The following is an 18468-nucleotide window of genomic DNA, read 5'->3' as shown; positions in this document are numbered from 1 at the left end:
TGATTTACTAAAGACAAATAAACTTTGCCCCAGAGCTCAGTGACTAAGGTTAAGCTCTGCTGACTTCCATCATCCAATTTTTTTTCATATCCCTTGCAAGTGATTGGGTATTTTTCGCAAGGTGAAATGTCAGCACATTTAGTAAGATCTAGGGAAAATTCCATTGGAACGTAAAAATCCTAATGTTCTTTAGTAACCCAATCCATGTGATTGTAAAGGAGTCAATTCGGGACTGACAAGGGCAGAGATTGCAGATGAATTTACAATAAATAAAGTGAACATTTGCTTTTCTATAATAAACTTACTTCTATAAAAAAAAAAAAAAGATTAATTTATAAATATTACAAAATAATGGATTCTGAATTCTGAGACCAAAAGGTAAGTCAAATGAGTTGTCATTTTGAAACATTTATTTCTCCTTTTAAGAGTAGGATATCAAGACATAAACAGGTACTAATGGGGTGTTGGCTGTGTGTAAAAGTACATTTTATTCCTTTTAAGGAAATGTTCTTTTGCATTTGATGGTGCTTTATAAAACATAGCTGCCTGAAGTTAAATTGTATTATAAACATACAAGCATTAAACACTAAACTCTGCAGTAAATTGTACACATACTACCTCCTACTGAATGTGTTGGGAGATCATTAGTTAAAGCTCAGGGACTGTAAACTGTGATGAAAGGGGGTGGACCTTATAAGGTCATAACCGATTGGTTATCATCCTAGTATAATTATAATAATTCTGATAGAGGAATAAATATCCCTTCTGTGGAATGTTGTGAGTTACAAGCTACGAATCAGGAAGAGAACAAACAAGTTTCAATAGGTTAGTCTTATTAACACTGTTGTGTTTTTATCTTCATTAATTATAGGATGCGGTGCATGCTTGATTAATTATATAATAATATTTTTGCCCCAAGTATTTAGTTGGAAAAAGATTGAAAAGATTGTGGAATAGATTAACAACAGCAATGTTTGTCTCTGGAGAGGAGAGGTACAGAGCAGGTAGGACATGGCTAGAGCATGGGCGTTCCCGTCATAGGAGATATTTATATATGCAACATGTCTGATTATATTCAAGCATGGAGCTGTTGGTGCTGCTGAGGGATTGAGGAACCATTGTCATAGGTATGGACAGGACACCCTGAGACTTGTAGTTCCACAGAGATCAGGACACCATAGGTTTGTTATTTGTGAACATGCACTTTAACCACTTGCTTACTGGGCACCTAAACCCCCCTCCTGCCCAGACCAATTTTTCAGCTTTTCGCGCTGTAACTCTTTGAATGACTATTGCGTGGTCATACAACACTGTACCCAAATTACATTTTTATAATATAACAAAATAGAACAAATAGAGATTTCTTTAGGCGGTATTTGATCACCTCTGTGTTTTTTTATAAAAAAACTCAAAAAGACTGAATTAAAAAGAACAAAAATACAAAACTGTTTTATATTTTGTTAATAAATTTTGCAAACAGGTAATTTTTCTCCTTCATTAATGTGCGCGGATGAGGCTACACTGATGGGCACTGATAGGCTGCACTGATGGGCACTGATTGGCTGAACTGATGGGCACTGATAAGACAACACTGATGGGCACTGATAAGGCAACACTGATGGGCACTGATAAGGTGGCACTGATGGGCATTAATAGGCAGCACTGGTGGGCACTGATGAGGTGGCACTCACGGGCACTGATGAACCTTGATAGGTGGCACTGCAGGGCACTAATAGGTGGCACTGATAGCTGGCACTGCTGGGTAGCAGTGATGGGCACTGATGGTTGGCAGTGATGGGCACTGATCAGCACTGGTAGGTTACACTGATAGGCAGCACTGCTAGGTGGTACTGATGAGGCACTGATTGGCACCACTGGTGGGCATTGATAGGTGGCACTCATGGGCATTGATAGGTGGCACTGATGTTCTGGTGGCACTGATTGGTGGGCACTGATGGGCACATATGAGGCGGCTTCGCCCCTCCATGCTTGGGACCGATGTCCCTTCAACAGAAGCCGATGATCGGCTTTTTTTTCTTCCCACGCTGACAGCGGGAGAAGAAAAAAAAGGCTGATTACCAATCTTTTGTTTACATCACGTGATTGACCCCTTACTCTGATCACCCGAGTCTCATTTACTCAGGTGACCACAGCACAGGGCGCATGGCCAGCTTGCAAAAAGGAGGAATTCTAATGACACCCTCCCAGCAAAGCAGATCCGCGATGTAGCCAACATTTGGCTAAAGTGCAGATCTAAAGGAGTTAAGTGACAATACCTTGTGTAAATCTGCTCTGAGTTATGGATTCAAATGATATTGAACCCAAAGGCAAGCATGTAAGATATTGCATTATTCCAGTCCCTAAATATGATGACTGTATTTGTTTTATTTTTTTAGGCTTTCTTAGAGCCTGGTATATGATGTACAGAGCCCTGTGTATAATATACAGCATGGTATATGATGTAAAGAGCCCTGTGTATAATATACAGCATGGTATATGATGTACAGAGCCCTGTGTATAATATACAGCATGGTATATGACGTACAGAGCCATGTGTATAATGTACAGCCTGATATATGATGTACAGAGCCCTGTGCATAATGTACAGCCTGGTATATGATATACAGAGCCCTGTGTATAATCTACAGCCTGGTATATGATATACAGAGCTCTGTGTATAATGTGCAGCCTGGTATATGATGCACAGAGCCCTGTGTATAATATACAGCCTGGTATATGCATACTTGCCAACTGTCCCAAATTTCCCGGGACATTCCTGGGATTTAGACCCTTTTCCCGATTTTATCGTTTCCCGGGAAATGTCCCCGTAAATTAGGTTTTTTTCCCCGATTTTTCCACTAGAGGTCCGTGTCCAATGTCTCCGCCGGCCGCCATTTTCAAGAAGACCAGAAGAATTAGGCTGGCCAGGTGGCAACAATAGAAATTGAACTGCGGCGCCACCCACCCCCCTGCTCCACTGCGCTCCACCCCAACCCGCTCCGCCCGCTGCCAGCCTCTGTGACCTGTTATGGAAAGGGGCAGGGGTGGGTGGGGCCGCATCTCAATTTCTATTGTAATCACGTGCCCGGCTCCGCTTTTATTTTATTCCCCCTCAGCATCTTTTCTGTAATGGTGACAGAGACACCGCTGCTCTAGGATACTTGATAGATGTAAGGAGGGGCTCCGCTGGGGACACTGGATGTAAGGAGGGGCTCCGCTGGGGACACTGGATGTAAGGAGGGGCTCCGCTGGGGACACTGGATGTAAGGAGGGGCTCCGCTTGGGACACTGGATGTAAGGAGGGGCTCTGCTGGGGAAGCCTGATGTAAGCAGGGGCTCCGCTGGGGACACCGGAAGTAGGGCTCCACTGGGGACACCTGATGTAAGGAAGGGCTCCACTGGGGCCACCTGATGTAGGGCGGGGCTCCACTGGGGCCACCTGATGTAAGGAGGGGCTCTGCTGGGGACACTGAATGTAAGGAGGGGCTCTGCTGGGGACCCCTGATGTAAGGAAGGGCTCTGTTGGTGCCACCTAATGTAAAGAGGGGCTCTGCTGGGGACACTGGATGTAAGGAGGGGCTCCGCTGAGGACACCAGCTGTAAGGAGGGGCTCTGCTGGGGACATTAGCTTGTAAGGAGGGGCTCTGCTGGGGGCACCTGATGGCATCTGGTGGCAGGCAATGTGGCAGGTGACACGCTCAGGGGTCCCACTGATTCTGGATTATAGTGAGTTGAATGATTTCATTCTATATTACAATGTAATAATAGTAATAATGTGCTTCAATCATCCTGACTCCACAACGACTATGGTGCTGGGATGATTGAAGCGCCAACACCAGGTGTTTAGAGTATCTTTATCTGCTGATTTGTTAAACTCTGGAATACACATTTCTATTGTGGTGTAGGATCTGGGCCTGCTGTCCCTCCATCGCTCTTTCCTTCCTTCTCTCTGATTCCCTCCTTCTTTCCTTCTTTCTCTCTCTCTCCCTCTTTTCCCCTTTCTTTCTCCATCTCTCATTCATCTCAGACTCTAATCACACGCCCATTTGAACCACGCTCATATATGCCACACCCACAATTTCACATGAGCCACGCCCATTTTCGCAGCTCACCATATTTTTATTTTATTGCTATGTCATGCCTACAAACACATGCTGGCCCCCTAATATATAAGACTCCGCCTACAGCCAAAAAAAGCGTCCCTATACATTTTTTTACAATGTTGGCAACTATGGTATATGATGTACTACAGGAGACGAGGTGGGTAGATTCTATAAGGGGTGGGACTTGTGAGAAGTGGGAGAGGTCAAAAAGGAAGGGCTGGTGCCCCCCATCTAAAAACTTCATCAGCCACCACTGTTTCTAAGCCTCGGCCTGGCGAGCAGGGCTCAGAATGGGAGATTGCCGCACACTGTAGATGGGGGGGGGGGGTGCGTGAGGAGGGGTGTAAGTTCACCTTACAGGGAGGGGTCAGGAGGGTTGTAAGTTCACCTTATGGGGGGGGGGGTGAGGGGGGAGACTGGAGATATACAGTGCAGTAGGGACATAGATGGGTATGCCACTGATCATGCATGGCACCATGGGGGTTATTTACTAAAGGAAAATCCACTTTGCACTGCAACTGTACTTGAAAGTGCACTTGGAAGTAAAGTCGCTGTAGATCCAAGGGGGACATGATTGGATGATAAAATCAGCGAGCTTCCATTCATTTCAGATCTACCCCTTAGATTTAGAGCAACTGCACTGGAAAGTGCACAGTGGATTTGCCTTTCGTAAATAACCCTTCATATGTCATGAGTGCACCTAATGCTAAATGTTTATTTTCTAAATATACTTTTTTTTTTCTTTTTTTTTTACAGTAGTAAGAAAAAGTTCATAAAAGTGTTTAAACCATAAAAACTTTAAAAAAAAGAAAATTACATTGACAAAAAGCATTTGTTTTCTCATTATATGCATCTTACAAAATACAGAATCCGCTATAGAGTATATTAGGGTTCCACCAGTCAATACACTGTGGTGCTACTGGGGACTGATATTATTCTTAACAGTGCTTTCTGTTATTACTTCATTGTATGGTGGGACACTCTGTTCTGAATTTAGTTGAACAGGAATGTAAGGTGCAGCACCTTTAGATTACGACCTAAAACCTAACAATTAACAAAAAGATAACGGGTTCATGGAGGGTTTTCTTACTGAGGTCTAAAGAAGGGCTTTCATGGAAGACACATTTACAGAGCCCTTATTCTTTAAATTATGAAGAAAATGTCAAAATTTTTTACAGTATCTAAGAAAAACAATGTGCATTTTAAACTAGTCTTGCCCATGCTCCATTTATTTATTCCTTTTTATTACAGGTAGCATTACTAACAATGGCTGCAATTACTCCTGTGCCACGTGACAGAAATTTGTACTGGTATAAAGGATTCTGTTTCATAAAGGAAATGATGACACCAGAGTTTATAGACTCCATACAGGATATTAAAATAAGAGATGATGATGTTTTCTTGATTACATATCCAAAATCAGGTGGGTTTACCATTGCTTGAATATGTGGGCTGCGTGTGGGGAGGTGCAGTGTGGTGCGATAACAGTAAACACTGTCCAGCAGGGTTCAAGTCCTGGGGAAAAAAGTGTGGGAACTCCCACCCAAGATCCACTCCCCCACCAAAAAAAAATAAAAAATGATACGCTCATATGCACGAACGCTTCAAAAGTGGTATTTTCCAATTTTCGTATATTTTCATGTAGGAAGCTTAACTGTTAGTACATAAAAAAAAAATCCTCAATAAACATAAATACGGTAATTCTCTGAATAATCAGCATTCATTCAATTGTGCTTCCATGCAAATGTGAACATCATGTTCTGATCTTTATTGGGGAATTTTATTTTGTATATAGAGTGTTTATGTGGTGAGTTTACACTTTTCATTGAACAGAGTTTGGATAACACAGGGTTAAACGGAAAGGTCATAAATTAACTGCACATTATCTGGACAGAATGCTTGGGGAGATAGTGATGTGTTCCTGCTTAGGAGATGTATGTTAGCTTGGGGGGCTGCAAACTCTGCAGGGCTCCAACACACACTCACTGTTCTATTCCAACACTTCATATATTTACACATAAACTTCCCTCTGGGCATTAAACTTTGCCAGGTATTATGCTCAGCTTACCACCTCAAACTGATGTTCCTCCCTCAGCTCACCTCTCCCCCTGCATGTCCTGTGAGCAGAATAGCTGATCTACCCGTCAGCTAGACTTAGACCTGATCTACCCATCAGCTAGCTGTGATTGACAGGTAGATCGAAGAGGAAGCTGTCATGGGGCCCCCTACTGGCAATGCCTGAATGGCATGTGTACTGCACTCAATATTGCGAGCTGTGTCGGCAGCTGCTGGTGTAGCACCTACCACACAGCTCGCATACTTCAAAGTCTTGCAACTGAGTTCCTGTTGTGGAAAAAGTACAGGAACTCCGTTCCCATGCGTTCCCACAGGACTTGAGCCCTGGAGTCTAGTATTAAAGTTCACAGCAAGCCCGACAGGAAGGCATCTGACCAGGAACACTCACCGAATGCAACAAGGATGTGTAGCAGAACAAGTCTCGGATGTGCTGACAGCACCTGTCTTGAGGTTCAGAAAGTGGTTTGGCCAGGTCCCTGGGGAGGTCTCCAGGAAGGATGGTGTGTCCTTATCCATTCCCTACTGGTCTGAAACTTCTCCCTGCCTTTAATCACTGTCCCTGTCGGATGGGTGATCTGTCCCTAAACTACCCACATGTGAAATGCACACCAAACCTGGGAGCCAAGGTCCTAAAAGAGAAGTATGTGAATCAGGGTTATTGCAGATTTATACTTGCGTAGGTGGATGCAGAATCGGTCTGATGCTGCATCGGCCCCCTGGCGCATCTACATTGAGAACTAGGCTTGTGCAATTCGTTTCGTAACGAATCGAAATTCGGCCGAATTTTGCATCTTTCAGACATTCGGATGCATCCGAATAAAAAAAAATAACGAATAACAACGAATACGAAAGAAATATAATGAATGAATTCGAATGAATTCGACATGATTCGGTAATTCTTTAAAGATCTAATGAAACAAAAGGTCAGCTCAAAGTAAATCTTATAGTCCAATCAGCTAATTAATTTTGTGCCGGAGGATGGATTACTGGCAAAGTGCATTCCTGAGAACTGAGTTAGAAGGGTCTTGTATTGTATTTGAGCCGAGGAGAAGAGACGTTGTCATTGTGTGTGTTAAAAGATTCAATAAACAAACGTCTTTCCAAACTATGAATCATTATCACAAATGTCTATACATACATAAATAGCGAATTTCAATGAATACGAACAAATGAATTCGACACTCTACGAATAATTTTATTGGGATGAGGGTGCACATCATCAGCTAAATAATTATAACATCCCCAAGCCATTTATTTTTCCACTCTACGAATAATAACGAATTATCCAAAAACGTATTAACGTAACATAACGAATATAACAGAACGAAATGATGTATTTTACGAATGACAACGAACCAAAACTAAACGAAATTTTCCGTTGTGCACAAGTCTATTGAGAACCAAGCCATCGAACACCGCCAATGACTTGGTTCTTACAGCTTCAGCAGCTCTCTGCTTTTCCCCCCATGCTCACTGGAATGCTGGGCTGTGGAGGGGGTGTACAAGCTTTGGCTGAGCTTCAGCATCAAATGACAGCGGGGTGGGGCAGCTCTCTTGTTGGACGCCGTCATATGATGGCATCCCAGAACGGCCGCTCTCAAGTGGCCGAGGGGTCACGCAGCACAGCGATTATGGTCGCACCGCATTTCTAGGACACGGCACGACCCCAGTCTCTGTAAAGAGCCGCGTCTGCGGCTCTTTAATCATGTGATCGGCTGTGTCCAATCACAGCCAGTCACATGTAAACAAGGAAGTGTCGATAATCGCCTCACACTGACAGAGTGTGAGGAGAGGAGAGCCGATCAGCAGCATCTCTTCACAGGGGGACATCTAGGAATGTAATCAGGGCACTGATCATCAGTGCCCTGATTACAATAGTGCAAAAACTTGTCACAAAGCAGTGCCCACAATTGCCCACCAATGGCAGCTATCAGTGCCTACCAGTGGCAGAAATCAATGCCCATCACTGCCCACAAGTGCCACCAATCAGTGCCCATTAGCGATGCCAGTCAGATCTGGCAATCAGTGCCACCTATCAATGCTGCCCATCATTGCTCTCAATCAATACCCATCAATAAAGCCCATCAGTGCCACCCATCAGTGTCCATCAGTGCCCAGCAGTACCGCATATCTGCCCTGCCTAACAGTGCCGACTATTAGTGCCCATCAGTGCCACCTATCAGTGCCCATACTAGGCCCATTTCACAAGGACGGCTGTTTTGCCACAGTTAAAAGCATATAATATGTTCTGTGAAATTCAAGACTCTAGGCACTGCGATCAGCTGCATTTTTACAGTGTGATTACCTGCGTTTACGTGCGGTTACATGCGGTTGCGTTTAGCTGCAGTAGATAGCAACCTTTTTTGTTTTTGGTCCCTTCAATCTACCCATTTCAGTCCTCTGCATTTCAAACCATCTATTTCCTGTCTCTTTGTTCAGAGGAGTGTTCTGCGTATTGTGCTGAGATCGTTCAAGATGAACGGATGTCTGGGTAGTTTGATGGCAATGCTCATATTAAAACCCAGACCCCATGGCTGAAATCTTGGATACGCTCGTTGCTGTTTACAATCAGAAACTATATTAGTAAGATAGGCATGTGTATCACCCCTGACTTCTGTACGCTTATCAGGAGGAATCTCCCTGACTACACACAGTTCTCAAAAACATCACATCTGGGTCTGAGATGTTGAGGAATTCATTATCTTTTGTGGCAGTGTTTTGTGATTGGTTTCTCATTTCTTTAATTATGCGATCAAAATATTCCTCAAAAGGTGTCTCTTGTTGAGTACGGCATGTTCGACGAGTGGTGGAAGTAGACCGGACTCTCCTATCAAGATTTTCCTGCAAATAGAATATATAGATTATGCTTCTGATGTTGAGGTCACACTTGGACAGTGTGACAGACCTAGCTGGGACCGAGGCTCTTGGAGGGGACAGAATGCGAGCGTCTTGCCTTGCGATTATGGGCCCTCACATTTGGGGGAACGGCGCTCTTTGTGACCTGTATGCCTGGGGACCCCTGAGGTGTTGTTACTTGGATTCAGGTCCGTGCCCCCCCCCCCCCCAAGACACACAGACTCTGGATATGTAAACGCCATGTTAGCAATAGACTAAATCACACTATTGGGACACAAACTCTTAGATGCTAATATCATCACCCCCAGCCATCCTGACTATCTTGTATAATGTTGTGTAAATGAGTCTAGTCTGAGTATTAAGTATTCACACATTGTTTTTTGTGCTAATTAACCCTGTGTTTATGTTTATGGTAATGTTTATTGAATAGTCAATCAGTGAGCTAGGAGACAAAGTCTTACCCTGAAAAGTCTTCTCTCGCAGACAACTAGTCTGGGTCAATGATTAGATAATTAGCTCATGCTAATTAGGTTAGGTTTTAGTCTTTTACTGGATTATAAATACTTGTCTTTTTGGTTCTAATAAAGCATTCCATGTTGAGCAGCTAAGCAAGTGTCGTCTTGTTTTGGGCTTGTAAGCGGTTGGAATATCTGATTGGAGTCAGATTGGAGGAAGCGGTATATACTGACGGAAGCACTCAATCGGAGTGTGGGATCGGTTCCGTCACAGACAGCATGCTGATAAACCCGATGCTTGCCCAAATATTGAAGTCACGTCAGAGCTTGCAGCACCTGTTGTGAATAGATCAGTCACAGGCACTTGTTTTTGCCCCAAAAAACTGATGTCACTGTATTAGCAGCAAGACCTCCAAAGCTAGAAGTACTGATGTGGTACTTTGCCCAAAAAAGAAGCCGTTGTGTACCAACACCAGCTGCCATTGTAATATGTAAGTAATACATTTTTTGTGGATGGAGGTTGTGACGTTTTGAAAATACATACCGCAGGTTCTTGAGTGACTGGTTGATAATTTTGGGATGAAACTGTCTCTGAATTGGTTTCTTGACTTGGGTCAGCGTCATCATTTTCTGGTGACGAACCTGCATGCCTTGATCTTGCTCTTGCAGGAACACTTGAGACAGTTCTAGGTAAGAATAACAATATTACAAGTTCAAAAAAAAAATACCATGGTTTTAGTGTTTACAGAATACTTTCATGTGTACACTACAGAATAGCCCTCTATCTGGAGCTGGAGGAACATTAAAAAGGGTTTTAGACACTTTCACACTTGAGTGGTGTGCTGGCAAGACGCAAACAAAAATCCTGCTAGCAGCATCTTTGTATACACACCACTCCTTCACCTCTCCAGCCAATTAAAATCAATGGGACAGTGTGGCTATACTGCCCACAAAGTAAAATAAATAAAGTTAAAATTAGGGATGCACCGAAATTTCGGCACGCCGAAACACATTGGCCAAAAATGCCCTTTTCGGCAAATTTCCCCTGGTGCCAACCATCATGGGGGGTGTATAGCCCAGGAGAGCCACCGTCGCCTGGTTGAATAGAGTGCCGGGACACATGACAGCTTTCATTTCATTGCAATAGGTTTTTATTGAGTTTAAACAAGAAAACATGTATATACCTACACATATTGAGATACAACAGGTCGGGTTACAACAACAAATAGTGAGTACAAAAGACATTGTGTATAAAACATGAGGAAATATGCAGGAAGAATAGTATCGTATAACATCACACAACCAGGTCGGTGATCTCGGAGCCGCGTGAGCCGCCAGGGCGCCCAGTTGATTCCCCATTATGAGGGGGAGGCCCTCCCTCCGGCACCCCTAGTGGGTACTCACTGTGCCTAGAGAGGGAAGACCCCCCACCCCCCTTGAATCTGCAAGCACCGGCTCCCAAGTCCAGGCGGCACCAGCAGTCCCCCACGGCCCCGATACACAAGCCCTTAATCAAGATGAACCCTGAGGAGTAATGCACGTGCCTCTACCAATAATGTGCTGCATCATAAAACTTAAACGATAAATTTATAACGATGAATTTAAAGCAATAAATTTGTTGCAGCTAGTTATAATTCGGTGCATAAATTACATCAACAATTGAGCAATACGCCGTGTAGGCAAATTAAAGAAGAGTGAAAGCCGTTCCACATGAAATAACCTTGATGAGTAAAAAGTTAAAACTCATGAGAATTTAACAAAGAAAAGATAGTAAAAAGTAAATAATAAACTGATAGAGTGAAAAATAAAAAGGAAAAATAAAAAGAGGATAGAAATAAGCCAGAAATTTTGAGTCATAGCACAGTTTGCTGCATACCTGTCCACATGTCGTGAGCCTTATAAAGTACTTATCATGTCAGTTTAGTATTTTTAAACCAGTCAGTCCACGGTTTCCAATTTGCTCTAGCTACGATAAGTTTGCCTTGTGTTGATGCAAACATGGTTTCATACATGGCATGGGTGTCAGTAGTTATGATAATTTCTTTTAACGTTGGTGCGTTATGATCTCTCCAGTGGCGTGTTAAGACCAATTTGGTGCTCAGCATAATGTGGGACACAATCGTCCTAGTGGGTTTGGGAATCAGATCCATGTTCAGGGATAAGATGGCTAGTGCCGGATCAGCGGGGATATGGGTCTTCGCTATTTGTGAGCACATGTGAAATACCGTATTCCAAAGTGTACGTATTTTGGAACATTCCCAAAGGATATGGTACAAGGTACCAGGGTTGTTGCACTGCCTCCAACAGAGTGGAGAGACACTGGGGGAAAATTTGGATATCCTATACGGAGTAAGGTACCAACGACGCAATATTTTTTGCGTCAGTTCCCATAAGTTAATACATTTGGTGGAAGCATAAGATATTCGCAGTGCTATTTGCCAATGGTCTTCCGTAAATGTTTTACCTAGGTCTTTTTCCCATGCGCTAATGTTGGATGTTTTGCGGAATGTCAGTTTATCATTAAGAGAGTTATAGAATAGGGAGATTCCCCTCAAATTAGTAGAGGGATTGGTGAGATATGAGACAACCTTCCATGGAAGTTGTATGTCTGAAAGAGTATTCGTTTGGAGAAGGTGTCTGATTTGGATATATCTATATTTGTCGGATTCTGTTAGTCCAAACTCAATTTGCAACGTGCGGAATGTCTTCATTGCTGGCCCTATTCTAAGGTCCTCGATATAAGTGATACCCTTTTCCCGCCAATGAGATAGTTGCAAATTAGGGATAAGTCCTGTAAGGCTGCTAATAGGGATTTTTAAGGTAGAAGTAGGGGTTCGAAAGGTTTGTGCAAGGAGAATCTTCCAAGCACGTAAGGAAGCTACGATGGAGGGTGCCATAGACGTGGTGCGGGGGGTGTTCGTGGTGTGCGTCAGTAAGTAACTATATAGGTTAGTATTGGGGATTTGGCTTTCTTCAAGTTCCCTCCATCTCGTTGAGGGTGAATCAGGGAACCACAGCCGCAGTTGTGCTAGAATGGAGGCTAAATAATAGTCCTGGATCTGAACGTTTCCCACCCCCCCAGCATTTCTCGTCGTTAACGAGCTTTTAAAGGCCCACCTAGCTTTCTTCCCCTTCCATAAAAAGTTGTTTATGATAGCTTGTACCCTGGTAAAGTAGTGGTTGGGGACAGGAATAGGGAGGGACCGAAATAAATAGAGTAGTTGCGGTAATACTATCATCTTTACTGCTGCTAGCCTACCGGACCAGATGAGTTCCGTTTGATCAAGGGTTTGTAACTTAGACGGTAGGGAATTAAGAAAAGGAACGTAGTTGTTAGTGTATAGTTCGCCAGTGGTGGGGGTCAAGGTGATTCCCAAGTATCCTATACCATTCTCACTCCATTTATAGGGAAACCGTGTACTGAGTTTCGACTGCATGCCTCTGTCCACACCCATCCCTAGAATATAAGATTTACTCTCATTAACTTTATAATAAGACACCGTATTAAACATTCTCAAAGTATCATGTACCGAAGCCAAGGAATTTTCGGGGTCCGTGAGCATTAGTATAATGTCGTCTGCGAACAGGCTGATCGTATGTTCAGAATTCTGGGCCCTAAACCCAGTAATATTGGGGTGAGATCTTATACAGGCCACTAGGGGTTCTAAATTTAAGTTAAATATAAGTGGGGAGAGTGGGCACCCCTGACGTGTCCCATTAGTTATTTGAAAAGGATTAGAGAGAACGCCCGAGGAGTATACTTTGGCTGAAGGGTTCGAGTATAAAGCCATGATAACCGAAAGGATCATGCCAGAAAAACCAAATTTGGTCAGAACTGCTCTCATATACCCCCAGTGGACCCTATCGAAGGCCTTCTCTGCATCCAACGCAAGGAGCAGAGAATGCCCCCTCCCCGCACCAGCCAGGTGAATGATGTTCGTCAGCCTCCTAGTGGCATCTGAGGTTTGACGTCCCTTTGTAAACCCAGTTTGATCAGGGTGTATCAGGCAGGGTAGGATATCTATCAAACGGTTTGCTAACAATTTAGCATAAACTTTCACGCCTGTGTTTAGTAAAGATATGGGGCGGAAATTAGCTGGTGTGTCAGGCGTTTTCCCAGGCTTCGGCAAAGTCACTATAATAGCATTTAACATTTCCTGTGGAAAAGAGGAGGAGGCGGCAGCACCATTAAACACTTCAGTCAGATGTGATAGCAGATGCAGTTTAAACGTCTTGTAGTAATCCCCAGAGAATCCGTCAGGGCCAGGGGATTTTGATCCTGGGAGTGAGTCTATCACTTTGAGAGTTTCGTCTGATGTAAAAGGTGCATTAAGTCGTTCTAGATGATGTGGAGAAAGGGTGGGCAAAGATAATTTTTGTAGGAAATCATTGATCAGTGAGGGTGTGGGCTGGATAGTATCAATGTCGTCTTTTAAGTTATAAAGGGAACTATAGTAGTCGCTAAATGCGTTAGCGATTTCCTGAGGATGATACATTTTTTGCTTGCTTTCAGAATGAAGAATGTAGGGGATTTTTGATTTTAATCTATGGCCTTTGAGTTGGTGTGCAAGTAATTTCCCTGCCCTGTTACCCTGTGAATAGTATGTCATTTTTAATCTTTTTGCCTGTTTCTCAAAAGTCTCCAGTAGGAGGAGTCTCAGGTTGTGTCTCAGTCTACTGATCTGTTCAGTCAATGTTGAGGATGTGTTCTGTTTGTTTGCCGATTCTAGGTCACGGATCTTTTCTGTAATTTCACGTATCTTCTGCTGCCGCTGCCTCCTCGCCCCAGCCCCAAGTTTTATAAATATTCCCCAGATGTATGCCTTATGGGCATTCCAAAGTACAAATTTGTTAGGCATCGAGGGCCCATTGAGAGAGAAAAACTCTCCCAAGTGGTCCTTGATTTGTGTTCTGTATTCAGGTAGTTGTATAAGATAAGAGTTCGCCCTCCATAGAGGAATAGATTCAAAAGTAGAAGAGTCCTTCAACGATAGCGTGATTGACGCATGGTCCGACCACGTAATAGAGTTAATAGATGCAGAGATTGCCCTAGACAGGGTGTGTTGATCGACCAAAAATAAGTCTATCCTGGAATACGAGTGGTGAGGGGCAGAGAAAAAGGTAAAGTCCCTTTCCGTGGCATGCAAGCATCTCCAGACATCATATATATCCTCCCTATGCAATGTATTGCCCAGAGGAGTAGATAGTCGCTTAGGGTGAGACGGTGTATCGATGGAAGGGTCTGGTGTGACATTAAAGTCCTCTTCTGTACTTTCGGGTCTTTTTCAAAATCCTGTGGAAAAAGCGAATTTGCTGGGAATTAGGGGCGTAAACGTTCACAATGGTGTAAGACACTTGATTGATATCGCATACCAAGATCAGGTAGCGACCTTGAGTGTCCGCAATTTCCTTATGTAGAGTAAAAGCAACAGAATCCTTAACCGCTATCATAACGCCCTTCTTTTTAGATGTAGCATTCGCAAAAAAAGTGTGTGGAAAATTCTTATGTTTGCAGACTGGTGCCGCATTTTGACAAAAGTGAGTTTCTTGGGCACAGAGGACGTCCGCCCTGTTTAGTAATGCTTCTTTCCACATAGACTTCCTCTTCATGGGGTGATTAAGTCCCTTGGCGTTTATAGATAGGAAATTAATGGCCATGGGGGGAGATGGTGATGGAGATCATTTTAGAAGCAGTATACATGGGGTAAATCCCGAAGCCCCCCTTTGAAGATTTCATTGGGGCTGAGATGACTAGTTCGCAAGATGAGTACTCACAGTTGAGCTGGGGTTGTAGCCGATGAGTGGGCTGGTTCTGAAGATGCTCGCGGTAGTTACTATCCACGCGCTGAACATGCGTTCTTGAGGTGAGTTGCTGATCATGTGAATCCTGGCAAGACTCCAAAAGAAAAAATAATAGATGAATAAAAAAAGGAAAAAAAAACAAAGAAAGTCCAAGTCATTAACACTGCTGAGAAACATAAGACCCATTATAGGTCTAAGACACCCCTCAGAAGGATAGGGGTGGGTCGTATGCAACCAGGTGTTACTCAGGTAAATTGGGGTAAAAGTTCAGGCCTAGCGGTAGTCCCGCTTCCCCGATAGAGAGATGAGGTGACCCCGTCAATGAGTCGGTTGAGAGCGAGAGCTGGTATTACGCGGTGACACCGAGTTCCAATTCGGTTCGGACATCCGAAGGTTGGAAGCGTCCGCATTGTTATCTCTGGCGTCAGGAAGGATCTGCCATTCCTTTAACAAGGCAATACCCTTTTCTAGCGAGTCTACCACAAACGAACGTTCCTGGTAAGTGATCGTGATTTTGGTGGGGTAACCCCAGCGATAGGGTATTTGGTGGTTTCGTAAAACCTTCGTAATTGTATTCAGATTTCTCCGCTTTTGCAGTGTGTGCTGTGATAAGTCAGCGTAGAACTGCAGATGTTGGTATTGGGGTGGAAGTGGCTCCTGTTTACGAGCGCTTTGCATCAGTTGTTCTTTCGCATGGTAGAAATGCATACGAAGGATCACATCTCTAGGAATTTTTTCCGGGAGGTGGGTCGGTTTTGGTAGCCGGTGTATCCTATCAATAGTCAGTTCAATGGCAGGGAGATTAGGCAGAAGGGAGGCAAATAGGTCAGTAGCGTAGGAGCGCAGGTCTGAGGGTTGGATGGACTCGGGGATGCCTCTAATCTTGAGGTTGTTCCTCCTAGATCTGTCTTCGATGTCTGCCATCTTGTCCCTCAACCAAGTCAACTCCCCCTCCTGCGTCTCATGTGCGTCCACTAAATCATTTATGGTGGTAGCGAATTCCCCCATCTTGCCTTCCATGTGATCCACTCTGTCTTCCACTATTTTTACAGCTCCACTGAGCCTGTTCATACAGCCCATCATGTCAGCCTGAAGTATGCTCCTCAGTGAGACTAACATATCCTTCAATACAGTGTCCAATACTGGCTGATTAGAAGTGGGGTAATTTGTAATCGAATCATGGAGTTCCCTGGTGTCATCCTCAGAGTCTGCCTCCGGGCTCAGCGTGCTCAGCGTGGGGCTGCATCCAGTGCCATCCAGCTTTAGTTTTGTTTTAGCTGGGCTCCCAGAGGGAGAGTTCAGTAAAGGGGAGGCCTGATCGCCATAAGAGTCCGGCATTTTGGGAGATGAAGTGCTGGTAAGCTGTTTCAGCCTTTGCTTAGCAGTCAGTGAGGGTGAGGGAACGGCGCCATTTTGCCTACCGTCATGTCGCGGCTGGAGGAAGAAGTCCGTCAGCCGTTGGGGCTTAGATGAGCCTTTACGTTTGCCCATCACGCTCCACGGATGTGCCCCTCGTAAACCGCCAGGTGTGCGTGGAGAAAACGGGGTCCTGATAGCCGCTTATAGTCGCTGTATCCACGGGGAAGCGGGAGCTCTGGAATCAAACGTCCATTCGGTTCCGCTGCAGGCCACGCCCGACAGCTTTCATTTCAATAGCTGTGTGTTCCCTGCCACGCGCCGTCACATACTGCCCCTCCCCCTTGTCCGGAGAACTCTGATAGACAGATCACCTGTCCCAGGATTGGACAGGTGATCTGTCTATCAAAGTGCCCGGACAAAGAGGAGGGGCTTTATTCACGCGACGGGGAACACACAGCTATTGAAATTAAAGCTGTGATGTTACCGGCGCTCTATTCAACCAGGCGGTGGAGGCAGCTCTCCTCTCTCTTCCCTTCACATGCTGCAATGGGGACACACTGGCTGCCCAGGGGACTCACTGGCTGCACTACTGTGGACACACCGGCTGCACGCTGGGGACACACCGGCTGCACTGCTGGGGACACAGCCTGGCTGCACTACTGGGGACACAGCCTGGCTGCATTTATCTCTTTTATCATGTCTGCAGTCTCTGACCATCTCCTGTAATATGTCCCCAGTCTCTGACCACCTCCTGTACCATGTCCCCAGTCTCTGACCACCTCCTGTACCATGTCCCCAGTCTCTGACCACCTCCTGTACCATGTCCCCAGTCTCTGACCACCTCCTGTACCATGTCCCCAGTCTCTGACCACCTCCTGTACCATGTCCCCAGTCTCTGACCACCTCCTGTACCATGTCCCCAGTCTCTGACCACCTCCTGTACCATGTCCCCAGTCTCTGGCCATCTCCTGTACCATGTCCCCAGTCTCTGACCATCTCCTGTCCCATGTCCCCAGTCTCTGACCATCTCCTGTATAAAAAATCATTCATGGACGCAGTCAATTCTATTTTTTCTATCCGCATCAAACCACATGTAACTAAATCGCAGCTAAACAGTGTGTGAATGGGGCCGTAGGAAAGCATTATGTGCTTTTAGCTGCGGTAGAAAACTAGAAAATCCACAGCTAAAAGCACAATTCCATCCGCCCTTGTCCGGAGAACTCTGATAGACAGATCACCTGTCCCAGGATTGAACAGGTGATCTGTCTATCAAAGTGCCCGGACAAAGAGGAGGGGCTGTATGTGACGGCATGCGACGGGGAACACACAGCTATTGAAATTAAAGCTGTGATGTTACCAGCGCTCTATTCAACCAGGCGGTGGAGGCGGCTCTCCTCTCTCTTCCCTTCACAGGCTGCAATGGGGACACACTGGCTGCCCAGGGGACTCACTGGCTGCACTACTGGGGACACACCGGCTGCACTGCTGGGGACACACTGGCTGCACTGCTGGGGACACAGCCTGGCTGCACTACTGGGGACACACCGGCTGCACTGCTGGGGACACAGCCTGGCTGCACTACTGGGGACACAGCATGGCTGCATTTATCTCTTTTATCATGTCCACAGTCTCTGACCATCTCCTGTAATATGTCCCCAGTCTCTGACCACCTCCTGTACCATGTCCCCAGTCTCTGACCACCTCCTGTACCATGTCCCCAGTCTCTGACCACCTCCTGTACCATGTCCCCAGTCTCTGACCACCTCCTGTACCATGTCCCCAGTCTCTGACCACCTCCTGTACCATGTCCCCAGTCT

General features: G+C 45.0%; 1 protein-coding gene across 2 annotated transcripts in view; it reads left to right on the top strand.

The window, feature by feature from the left end:
* Positions 1-239: 239 nt before the first annotated feature.
* Positions 240-18468, top strand: part of LOC143987896 (amine sulfotransferase-like) — a 70491-nt gene continuing 52262 nt past the window's right edge. The window contains exons 1-2 of one of the 2 annotated variants that reach the window (XM_077487062.1): positions 240-378; positions 5355-5526. In XM_077487062.1, the coding sequence (XP_077343188.1) occupies positions 5370-5526 (157 nt within the window). In that variant the 5' untranslated portion in view covers positions 240-378; positions 5355-5369. Of the gene's footprint in view, positions 379-713; positions 826-5354; positions 5527-18468 lie in introns of those variants that run through there. The other variant, XM_077487061.1, reaches the window with a different exon arrangement.

This window comes from Lithobates pipiens, unplaced genomic scaffold (genome assembly GCF_037356315.1).
Source record: "Lithobates pipiens isolate NorthernLeopardFrog02 unplaced genomic scaffold, aLitPip1_a1.2 Scaffold_18, whole genome shotgun sequence".
NCBI classification, from domain to species: domain Eukaryota; kingdom Metazoa; phylum Chordata; class Amphibia; order Anura; family Ranidae; genus Lithobates; species Lithobates pipiens.
This window is presented reverse-complemented; position numbering and strand designations above follow the sequence as displayed.